The following is a 12,654-nucleotide window of genomic DNA, read 5'->3' as shown; positions in this document are numbered from 1 at the left end:
GGTGAAAACTGTACACATAGCAGTTGTTTGAATTTAAAGGAAAACATATTTAAAATAAAAAGGGTTGTGCCTTGAAAAAAAGACATACATTAGTACCATATTCCAGTGCGTCAATTTCTTTTAAACATAAAATCCTGACCTTCACTGCTGGCAAGGGAAAGAGAGAGTCAGGGGAGGTCACATGCCTGCGTGCACACACACACACACACACACACACACACACACACACACACACACACACACACACACACACACACACACACACACACACACACACACACACACACACACACACACACACACACACACACACACACACAGGGACCGTTTAGGGACGGTTTGGGCACCTAGGTGTATGGGCACTAGGACGGATTCGAGGAAAATAGACTAGAGGGAGATGATACTACTACACCAGCGCTAGGTGACGACAGTGCACACAGACTGGAGAGATAGGAAATACAGTACAATCCACACTCAAACATCTCAGACAAGTTCACAACATTCACAATGTGGCTTGTGTTTCTGTGATAATAAATTGAATAGATTTGAGGCGACTTGATTTGGTCTATCAACCAAGACGTTGCTTCAGTCAGTCACTCTTGTGTTTGTTGGTGCATTTATTCATTTGTGTAAACAGTCTGTGTCAGAAAGGTCATCAAAGCCTAAGAGGTAAGTGTTCATTCTCGTCTCCTCATGTCATGGCTATGTATCACTCCATCTCCACTCCACACTAAACCAATCGGAAGGCAGGAATGTTTAAAAGAGTTTTTAAGTGCAAAACTAAAATGTTTCACAAATGAGGTAAAAACAATTATATGTCGGAAGAAAGATTAAAGTGTAAAAAAAATAAAACATTTTGTATTTCAGACTGATAAATGACAATGGCCAATAAATAACAATAAGCAGGGCTGGTACAACCGAAGAAACGTAAAACTCTTAAAAATCACTGAGCGCAAACACTGCAAAGAAAGATGAACTCTGTGTGGTAAATGAGGTAAAAAAGAAGCGTGTACTGTGTAATAAGCATCAAGCCACTATCTCTCTCCACTAGGATCACTAATGCATTCTTTCTAGCCCAGAACCCTCATTTCCTCATGTCAAAATCCACTTTCTTTGGGAGTTTATTTTTCTCTTTTTTAAAAATCTAACAGCAGCTTTTGATCCTAACACACTGCTTACTTGCAACTCACATTGAAAACAAATCAAACCATTCACAGGCAATATGGTAATCATTCAGTTATCTCTTGTGTTGAATTAGGCAAAAAATAGTGCTACTTTTTTTTTTTGCTCAGTATTTCTTGACAAGTGCACCATGAGCTTTAGTTACGTAAGGGGTGGGGTGGGGGAGGGTCAGAGTCGGGTGGAGGCAGAGGTGGCAGAGGGGTCTCTTCCTAATGAAATCTGGTTCAGCTTTGCTTAGTGTGGGTTTTTTTTTTGGTCCAGGCGTGGCGGAGGTCCAAGTTTACCAGATCCCACTGGAGCGTCCACCAGGGGGCGCCAGGATACGGGCCGAGGCCCTCTTGGGGACGTTATCGTCGATCTGGGCACCTGCCGGAGCCAGAGAGTCAGAGAGTCAGATATCACCACACTGATTAGACACACACGCGCACACACACACACACACACACACACACACACACACTCTCTCTCTCTCTCTCTCTCTCTCTCTCTCTCTGTCTCTCTCTCTCTCTCTCTCTCTCTCTCTCTCTCTCTCTCTCTAACACACACACACACACACACACACACACACACACACACACACACACACACACACACACACACACACACACACACACACACACACACACACACACACACAGTCTTAGTGTAGGAGGGTATTCCCTCCCAAGTACGACTATTGTAGGGTGACAATACAGAGCAGGTTGTTTTGCTTATGTGGCAGACAGGCCTAGCATTACATGCAGTGGCCAAGACGGATAATACTGTAGAGTGTGTGAGAGGTGGTGTGCGTACACTGTATGTGCGTGTGTGTGTGTGTGTGTGTGTGTGTGTGTGTGTGTGTGTGTGTGTGTGTGTGTGTGTGTGTGTGTGTGTGTGTGTGTGCATGTGTGTGTGTGTGTTTGTGTGTTTCTGTGTGTGTGTGTGTGTGTGTGTGTGTGTGTGTGTGTGTGTGTGTGTGTGTGCGCATGTCTGTGCACCAGTGTGCGTGTGTATGCGCACGAGTGTGTGTGTGCGTGTGTGCGCACACGAGTGTGTGTGCACGCACGAGTGTGTGTGTGTGTGTGCGCGCGCGCGTTTACCCGACAGGCTGAAGCTGGATTCGTGCAGGTCTCGAACTCCTCCGTGGCGCGTAGCGGCGCGTGCTGATGGCGTCTCGCCGTCCAGGGAGCCGCCGTCCTTCTTCCCTGAGTTCACCGCCGCCACGTCGCCCTCGTACGGAGCACGCTCCACCCCCTTCAGAGCCTGGCACTGTTCACACACACACACACACACACATACATACACGCACGTGCACACACACACACACACACACACACACACACACACATACATACACGCACGTGCACACACACACACACACACACACACGCTCACATACACACAAACGCACGCACGCACGTGCAAACACTCAAACACACACACACACACACACACACACACACACACACACACACACACACACACACACACACACACACACACACACACACACACACACACACACACACACACACACACACACAATCACAGACACAGACACAGAGACACAGGCACAACCACACACAATCAGAGAGAGAAACAGACACACACGTAGACACAGATTTAAACAGGAACACATGTACACGCACACTCCCATCCACCCACATACCCACACATGCACACCATTTTTAAAACCTCATGGCATTTCTGAGAGTTCAAGTGAATGAGGAGGCTACCCAGGCTATGTTACTGCTCTGTGTATTACTGCACTGTAAAGTGCCATAAGTAAATAGTAAATAAGTAAATACTAAGTAAGTAAATTGTATTTAAAAAGCACATTTAAAAACAGTGTAAAACTGACCAAAACGCTGTACAGTGTCTGACTAAAACAATAATAAAAAATAGCCGTAGTACGTAAAGCACCTTGTCTCTCTGCACCATCTTCTTGTACAGGTAATCAGGGAATGTCCGCAGGGGGTAGAACTTTCCGGAGCCCTCGGCGCAGGTGAAGATGCCATTCTCGTACACAACGCGGCCACGGCTGATGGTCACCAAGGGGACACCATGGCAACGCAAGCCCTCGTACAGGTTAATGTCGCCTGCTTGGAGCTGTGTGTCCACAGAGATGGTCCTAGAGTTGCACACAGACACATGCGCACACACACACAAAGATTCACACGTATACAAGCACGCACGTACAAATACAGACAGTTGTAACTAAAAGGCACTCAGGGTTGACATCTTATATGTAGAAGAGACTTCTATGAAATGAAATACTGTAAGCAGTGCTCATCATGACATCTAGTACTTCGAGTCAGAGGTTTTAGCAACCTTCAGAGTTAGCACAAGGTAGCCTCTTAGTGCAGATGGGGTCGCCGGCGGCGGGCCTATTCACTATTTGCCGAAAATACTCAACTGCATCATAACAACTTTGCTATGACAGTACAGAGAGCCTTAAGTGACAGACTAAGACATAGCCATTACAATAGTGGTGACAGTAAGGTTATAACACAGGCTACGCCCTAAGGGGTTAACTGGTCGCAGCGCACCTGGTTGCGTCAGGGTCCCAGACCACCACATCGGCGTCGGCTCCTGGGATGATGCGGCCCTTGCGTGGGTACAGGTTGTAGATCTTGGCTGCGTTGGAGCTGGTCACCGCCACAAATCGGTTCTCATCCATTTTACCTCCAACCTGGTAAATATGAAGACAGACAGGAAGAGTGACAGACCAATTTGTCTTTGTATTTATTCTCAAAGCAAATGATGGAATCTAGTAACTAAGACATTCTCATTCTCAGACATTATAAAAACATAGTTATTACCAAATATTAAATCTGAAGTATTGTGCAGTATTCTTCAACATAAATTTAGGCCATGAGTAGATCTGTGTCAGTGGGCCTGGCATAGTGTTTAGTTGGATAAGACCTGGTGTCTCCCAAAAAATCTGGGTTGAGGATGCTTGTTGCTACAGATGCTCTTTTTCTTTGTCAACATGTTATATTTTGGAGTAGGATATCTACTTATTGCCAGTATTCTCTTCTTCACCATCCTTTCCAATGTATTCAATTGCTAACCAGCAAACGGATCATGCAAAATGTATCAACATACAGCGACTCAACTGTATAATGTTGCTACTGTATGTTGTTTGCTTTGGTCAGAAACTGCTTTGGCAATTTGCAGGGTTTGCACACGACACGACACGACATAAGTCTATTGACCTTGTTTGTGTGCCGTAACCCGTTTCCTCATCCTCCTTACAATCTTACAAGAGATCCACTATGTAGTATCCTCTCACCCCGCGAGGGAGGGAAGCATCCTCGTCGCCTTACCCAGGGCCGCCGACAGCTTTGGCTGGGCCCTGGACAAAGGCATCTGAAAGGGCCCCAAACCCATTACATTCAATGTAATGAGGATTCAATACTGGGCCCCCTCTCTCCCTGGGCCCGGGACAACAGACCCCCCCCCCCATCCCCCATCTGAAAGGGCCCCAAACCCATAACATTCAATGTACAGTAATGACGATCCAATTCTGGGCTCCCTCTCTCCCTGGGCCCGGGACAAGAGACCCCTTTGTCCCCCCTCCCTCCTTGTCGGCTTCCCTGTCCTTACCACTCCTCTCTCCCAGATGACGCTCATGCGGTCCTGAATGCCGGCGACCCCGTGCGGGATCTTGGTGAAGTCGTCTTTGCCCATGGCCCTCTGTTTGGTGCTGAAGGGACGATGGTCCGAGGCCACTACGTTTAGAGTGTCACTGTTGGAATAGTACATGCACACGTGTACGTAATTCATTTTGGCTAAATGCCATTTGATTACATTATCAGATTACACCTCTCTCGTTGTCATATAACAAGGATGATATTAGAGAGGTAATCTGATTAAAGATGATTAACGTCTCCCAGCCCTTCCTGAGACAGGCTAGGGGAGCTAAGCCCTTACAAGTACTGTGACCTGTGGGAGTGGCATAGCAAGTGTATGGAGATAGGCCGATTTCTTTTCAAGTGAATGAATATCACGCCATTCGCAAATATACCCTGTATGTTTTGTTTCAGAAACAAACGTGATGACATTCCCATACCAGTACATACAGTATTCGCCACTACTTTGATTGATGTGATTGGCTGAACACATGTGTGTGTCGTACACTGCCAGGCTCATAAATCCACAACATGATGCAGAGGGGTAGTCATGTAAACATGTAGGGTAATTTATGAATGCAGGTTAATTGGTTGTCAAATAAGGTAATGGATCTGCACTTTGTGAATCCCCTAACATTTACTTTTGAGTGGAGAAATGCTCTGTGAATGTTGTTATAATTATTTGTAAGTCAAGATTGTGAATGCTATTTATGTTTGCTTCTGGAACAGTAAATGCTATTTCTGAATTGTGTGATGGTCACTTGCCAGTAAAGACATCAAACGCTCTCCATACAAAAGTAGCCGGATCCCATTGTAATCATTTCATTTGTGCAGAGGGTCTGAACGATGGAACTGAGAAATGTACTAAGAACTGAGAAACTCAATTGCTAACATTTGTTTAAATGTTGTGTAATCTGTTCATATGTAATATATCATAGGTAATGTATGAAAAACATGTAACTTTTAGCTGCAGCTGTGTTTATTTTCTTTATTGTGTGCTATTGTTTCATGTAAGTTATTTTCCGTTCACAAATGGAAAAGCCAGGCTAGTACAAAAGAGGATTTGCACATGGGGGGGAACTCACTTTCCCAGCAGCCCCATCAGGTAGCTGGGGGTGTTGGGGTCGAGGCGGAGGGGGGGCACGGTGACGTAGGCAGCAGCGTGGGCCCAGTCCTGGTGGTAGTACTGCAGCCCGTTCATGACCGCATGGGCCAAGGTCGTCTCACCCTGCACCACCTTACCTGGGAGCATGGAGGAGGACGAACAACACGCACGCACGTACGCACACACACGCACACACACAGAGACAAGCAGAAGAAAGAGAAGAAAGAAAGAAAGAAAGAAAGAAAGAAAGAAAGAAAGAAAGAAAGAAAGAAAGAGAAGAAAGAAAGGAAGAAAGAAAGAATTCATGTTTGAGAAGAGGCATTCTATAATATTCATTTTTGCATTATATTTCATACCAAAGTTGTCCATAGGTGACTGTAAGATCTCTATGGGAGCTATTCTAATGAATTGAACCCACCTTGCATCTTGGCGGTAGCCACCACATCCCCAGCAGACATACTCGAGACATTCACCAGGTAGATGGGACAGTGTGCCTATGAAAAGATATGAATATGTTCAATACATCCATCAACAGTGGTGCTGCTAACAGTGAGTGCGTTTACATGCAGTTTAGTATCCCGAATATGATCGGGACATTAAGTATCCCGAACTAGCGTTTGAGCATATAAACACCTTTTTACCGACTTCAGTATCCCGAATAAGCCCTTATTCAGGATACTGAGAAATCGGGATATGCTAGGTGGAGTATTCCGTCAGAAGTCGGGATACAGACGCATGTAAACACCTTATCCCGAATACAGGGGTATCACATAGAACGCTGTTGCTGGTATCCAGAGAATTCTATAACGGCCAAAAATGTAGACTGGGATATAACGATCTGTGCTCATATAAACACCTTATTGCGAATATGATCATAACCAGGATATGCCTCATATTCCGGATACTGAACTGCATACAGAATAAACACATTCAGTGTGAACTGCAGTGGTAACTTAATTTCCCTCCTTTCTTCCATCCTTCTTTTTATTCTCCACAGTGCACATTATACGTAAGTATAACTAAATAAAGTGCTTGATGTTCTGAGCCATCAGCATGGGCACCTACTCACTCTGTTGGCAATGGTAATGGCACGATGAGCAGCTTCTGCTTCCAACTGTAATGAAATAAAGATTGGAGCGATTACAGAGGGGAAATATACTGTATATACTGTAATTCTAATGAGTTACAACATTTAAAATCCATCATTGTCACTACTGTGGATGATAATGCACAAAATTACTGAAGAGTAAGACAGACAAAAAGACAGTTGTCTTTTCTGATATTTATGTGTGACAGAAATGCAGAGAGACAAAGAAGAGAGAGAGAGAGAGAGAGAGAGAGAGAGAGAGAGAGAGAGAGAGAGAGAGAGAGAGAGAGAGAGAGAGAGAGAGAGAGAGAGAGAGTAGAGTTGGGTGTAATCAAGTAGAGACCAATTAGAGACAGGTGTAAAGTGGGTTCTCACCTCTTCTGGGCGGCTGATTTCAATGCCCTCTGGCCCACTGATGCCAAGATCTAAGGCCTCTTTCGCCCCCTACAGGACACATTACAGGTACTTACTCTTTAAGTTCAATGGTGCAACAAATGAAACAAAGGCTAGTTTGCACATTAAACATGCTGGCTGGCGGGGGCAGAGGATGACATTCCAGCGTTAGAAATGTACAGGTATATGAGCTATAAAACATAGTCATCAAGTTCTGTGGATACAATCGCTGTTGCACAGAAAAGTAGAAAATATTAGACCCAAGTGAATTTTACAATACCGTATGGCCCTTTTAAACGCAGAAGCGATTTTTGTTGTTTGTAGCATTTGCTGATCACAAAATTGATCACAGCAACCAATAGGAGTCTGACGAAGACGCTTTGTCGAAACGTTAGTCAAATGCACTGAAAATAAACAACAAACAACTAAAAAAAACATCCGTGAGATACCACTGGTTTCACCAGATCATCACTAGAAGCGCACGTGTTTTACTTTTTCACTGAAAAACCCTGCCAACCATTTCTGCCAGTGGCTTCTGCTCTTTTTTACATCTTACCCCATTATGTAAATCTGCACTCCGCCACCAGTTCACCATTTCACCAGATCATCACTATTCAATTCAATCAATTCTTTATTTACATCAGACTCAAAGTACATGGTCCATTTCAAGACTACAGTCAAAACATTACATAGAGAAGTTCAGACAAAGAAAAATAAGAAATAAAATAAGAAAATAAAATAGAAGATGGGAACACACCTATCAAACAAATAGGCACTCTCTCCAGTGTCGCCTAAGCTTGGAGGAGAACCTCACAGAACACTTTACTGGACTCACTAGGGTTTGAATAATGCTGTTTTGAGAGCAGTCCAGTCTGCACATGAACTTATAAATAACATTTCTCAAGACTGCAGCACACCCAGGCACACTGGAGTACACAAAGAGGTAGCTAGCACTGGTCCATCTTGGTAGCTTCATCAACAGTCTCATGGTGTCATTATATGCTACTGTCAGCTTCTGGTAGCTGCTTTTCTTATACCTACACCATAAGTGAGCAGTATACATGGGTGTACAGAAGGCTTTAAACAGAGAGCATTTGACATTGACTGAGCACATGCTAAACTTGCGAAGTAACATGTTGGCCTGGGCATATAATTTACGTCGTTGACGATATATGTCACGATCATCACTGAGATCATCCGAAATTATATGACCAAGGTACTTAACTTCTTTACACACGACAAGTGGGCTATCACACAAATAGAAAACAGGGAATGTCATCTTCTTATCTTCTTTCGTTCTCACTATCATGACATTACTTTTCTTTGCATTAAATTTAATGTCATAAACAAGCCCATATTGAGTGCATACTTTAAGTAATTGTTGCAGCCCAGCACTACATGGGCTCACAATGGCCAGATCATCTGCATACATAAGGTGATTCACCAAAGAATTACCAATAAAACAGCCTGTGGAACACAAACTTAACTGGGCTGATAAGTCATTCATGTAAACATTAAACAAGGCAGGAGATAAAAGCCCACCTTGGCGGACACCATTAGATACATGAAATGGGGTGGATATACCACACCCCCATTTGACACGCATCGTCTGTTGGCTGTACCAGTACACAAGGATCCTGATGATGACCTTTGGGACCCCCCTCTGTAGCAATTTAATAAATAATTTAGTATGATTTATGCGATCAAAAGCCTTAGAAGCATCGAGGAAACAGTGGAGTTCTGGTTCACATATTGAGCTACCATTTCCTTTAACGCAAATATGCACATATCAGTGCCATGTTTCTTCTTAAAACCAAACTGGTTGTCTGTTGTTAAGAACTAGAAGCGTAGAGTACATGTTTTCCTTTTTTCCTCGGGACTACTTTTCAATTTCACTTTTTCACTGAAAAACCCTGTCAACCATTTCTGCCTGTGCAAGGTTCTAACTCTTTTTTATATCTTAGTCCATGATGTAAATCTGCAGCTAAGGAGGAAAGACCCCACTCTACTCTACTCACCTCCGCCACCAGTTCTCCGTTCTCGGCGTGGACGCGTGCCACAGCCCCGATGTCCTTGCAGTGCTGCAGCACCTGGTAGAGTTCGCTGTCCCGCAGCATGAAGAGGTCCTTGTAGGCCATGAACATGTGGAAGGAGTTCACCCCCTTCTCACGCACCAGAGACTCCATCTGGGCACGCACCTGCACACGTCACAGGGAAGACAAGCAGGGCCGGATTAATGCACAGGCTAGATATGGCTGCAGCCTAGGGGCCCCCACTTGCCAAGGGCCCCCTGATTGACCAAAAGTAATAAAGTGCAGAATTGTGACAATATTGAATTGTGGCAATATTGAAAAATGTATCTGACGCCTTCAGTAAAGTTGGTAGACATGTTATGCTTAATTCCTAGCTCATAATTAAGACACCAATATGTATATTTGCCTTCTGAGGGGGGCCCACAGCAACCTGTAGACTAGGGGCCCCATGCCATCTTAATCCGGCCCGGAGGACAAGACACGCTCACACACTCACTCACCCAGAGTGTTCCATAGTGAAGGTCACTGTGGAGGTGACCCTCCACACACTACAGTAATGGATAAACACTTACTGTATGCCGGTGTCCAGTATCTCAATAACACGATGAGATTTAACCAAGATTCAATTAAGCAGCTCACATTGTTTGATTTAGTTTTTATAAAGGGTTAAGATTTGTTTAAAATGGCGAAGAACACAAGTCAATTTCAAGTTCAGCCTTATGGACAAAGGCTATCTGTGAACACTTTGGAAAACAAACACAATAGTGAAATGTTTTGAAATCAAACATGACTAATGACAACAGTAATTCGGGTATTTTTATAGGGATATAAACCTTACTGTACAATGTGATGCATCATACAGTACAGTAGACAGTAGACACAGCACATGTAAAGTGCAATGCTGCTTCCGCCCATGAGAGGGTGCCAACATGCCAACTACAGTGATGGCATCTGGAGCACCACACCCTTCAGTCCTCCTGCGTCTCTCACTATCACCAAGCAGGATCTGCATAGCTAGTGGCACTACATCCTTTGTTGGGTTGGGTGCTAAGGGATGGCCGTACACTCCTTATGTAAAGCAAGGAACTATGTAGCTGCTTGGTCTTCAATTTAGGATCATTCATGACATGTCCAGTGGAGAAAACCTTTAAACCCTGTGCCTATCCCTTTATGCCTCCTATATGTACATAATCGGTAACCACATTATTATATGGAACTAAATCTGGATGTGCTCCCAAAGTGTGGATGTGAATTAGTCAGTCAGCTAGTTAGTTAGTTAGTTTGGTGTATTTGATAGGGACAGATACACATCATGCAGGCTATACAACAGCCCAACAGAAAAGCATCATAGCATTTAGAGCCATAGGGTAACTTCCAAAGCCCGCCCCTAGAAGGGCTTTTAAAATAAAATATATCGAAAACATTGAGATATTGTTATGTTCGTATTGATATACTGAATGTAAACATCTCTATTGTCAAGGTCATGCACTGTAAGTGGAAAAGTCTGTGCATAAATCAGTGTGAATACATTAGCGTTTCAAAGGGGTTTCAAGCAGAGTGTTGACGTGGTGGATGTTCACTTCTGTTTCATCATCTCGTGGCATGTGTCCGTGAAGGGAATTGCAATAAGGTGTGGGTACCGTATCAATATACCGTCTATGTCAGCATTTGGGCGGAGATGTGTGTGTGTATGTGTGATGGAGGTGCTCCTGCACAGTTCGTCCCCCCTCGGGGCGCGAACCTGCCACCTCGTCAACTACATCGGTTCGGTAATGGGAGTCACAGTATGAGCGCGCTGAGCTAAAGGGCCGGTCTGATAGCCCAACGCTATTGTCGAATTATGCTAGTTGGCCTCCGTTACATATGTGTGTTTGTAAGAGTGAGATATAATGTGTGTATGCTGTGTGTGGCACCTTATGTCTGTGCTGACATGTTTGGGTGCATGTTTAGTTTAGTTTAGTTTATTTAGTTTAGTTCAACAGGGACCATGCACAATACACATTGATTACAGAAGTAAAAAGATGGCTTGTGCCAGATTATAGCTATATAGCTAATTTCCATCTGCATCTTTCATGTGTGTATGGTGTGCATGCGTGCATGTGCATACTTGTGCATTGTTTGCGCAGAATTATTCGTCATTCAAGGTGGTGGGGCATTGGTCAGCATCAGAGACAAGACACCATCCTCAGTGGACATGCTGTGCTGTGCAGTTTCATTTGAAATATGATCTTTTCAGGGGCTCTAGTCAAGGTGGTACTGCGAGTGTTTCTTGTCAAGGTGGCCGCCTTAGCAATAAGGTGCTGGGGGAAACCCTGTTATGGGGTCTTGTCTGTGTAATTGTTTTTTTTAAGATATTTTTTTCCTCTTTTAGACTTTATTATTGACAGGACAGTATGAGAGTAGGAAGTGAATGGGGACAGAGACGGCAGGGGTCGGCAAAGGACCCGGGCCGGGAATCGAACCCGGGCCAGCTGCAAGGCAGGCGAGTGCCCTACCGGATGGGCACGGCAGGGCCTGTATGTGTAATTGTTACCTTGGGTCCCCACCAGGTGACGGCCACGTGCAGGGTGTAGCCGTAGCAGCTCTTGGGTGCGTGTGTATACGTATGTGTGCATACTTGTGGCCTCTTGTCTGTGTCTTACAATTTGTTACTGTACCTTGGGTCCCCACCAGGTGACAGCCACATGCAGGGCGTAGTCGCAGCAAATCTTGGGTGCGTGACAGTGTATATGTGCGTATATGCATGCATACGGTACTTGTGGCCTCTTGTGTGTGTAATTGTTACCTTGGGTCCCCACCAGGCTACTGTTGTGGGGTCTTGTGTGTGTGTGTGTGTGTGTGTGTGTGTGTGTGCGTGTGTGTGTAATTGTTACCTTGGGTCCCCACCAGGTGACTGCCACGTGCAGGGCGTAGTGGGGTCTTGTGTGTGTGTGTAATTGTTACCTTGGGTCCCCACCAGGCTACTGTTGTGGGGTCTTGTGTGTGTGTGTAATTGTTACCTTGGGTCCCCACCAGGTGACTGCCACGTGCAGGGCGTAGTCGCAGCAGCTCTTGGCGTCGGCTACTGAGCGCGTGTTCTCATAGGCCTCCAGCAGGGACTCGTTCCTCTCCGGCAGCACCAGGTCGATCACCATGGTGGTCCCTCCAGCCAGAGCCGCCTGCACCACAGGGAGAGAGAGAGAGAGATGCGATAAATAATGCGATAAATACGATAAAGCAATAAATGCGATAAATATTCAA

General features: G+C 44.9%; 1 protein-coding gene across 1 annotated transcript in view; it reads right to left on the bottom strand.

The window, feature by feature from the left end:
• Positions 1–293: 293 nt before the first annotated feature.
• The window catches only part of dpysl5a (dihydropyrimidinase like 5a), a 31,340-nt gene continuing 18,979 nt past the window's right edge, over positions 294–12,654 (bottom strand). The window contains exons 3-13 of the mRNA XM_063184260.1: positions 12,414–12,572; positions 9,400–9,579; positions 7,364–7,432; positions 6,971–7,015; positions 6,320–6,395; positions 5,882–6,038; positions 4,771–4,912; positions 3,711–3,853; positions 3,085–3,292; positions 2,262–2,430; positions 294–1,548 (exon numbers count right to left, since the gene is read on the bottom strand). Of these exons, the coding sequence (XP_063040330.1) occupies positions 1,463–1,548; positions 2,262–2,430; positions 3,085–3,292; positions 3,711–3,853; positions 4,771–4,912; positions 5,882–6,038; positions 6,320–6,395; positions 6,971–7,015; positions 7,364–7,432; positions 9,400–9,579; positions 12,414–12,572 (1,434 nt within the window). The 3' untranslated portion in view covers positions 294–1,462. The remainder of the gene's footprint in view (positions 1,549–2,261; positions 2,431–3,084; positions 3,293–3,710; positions 3,854–4,770; positions 4,913–5,881; positions 6,039–6,319; positions 6,396–6,970; positions 7,016–7,363; positions 7,433–9,399; positions 9,580–12,413; positions 12,573–12,654) is intronic.

This window comes from Engraulis encrasicolus, chromosome 19 (assembly GCF_034702125.1).
Source record: "Engraulis encrasicolus isolate BLACKSEA-1 chromosome 19, IST_EnEncr_1.0, whole genome shotgun sequence".
NCBI lineage: Eukaryota > Metazoa > Chordata > Actinopteri > Clupeiformes > Engraulidae > Engraulis > Engraulis encrasicolus.
Note: the sequence above shows the minus strand (reverse complement) of the source record. Positions and strands in the feature narration are given on the sequence as shown.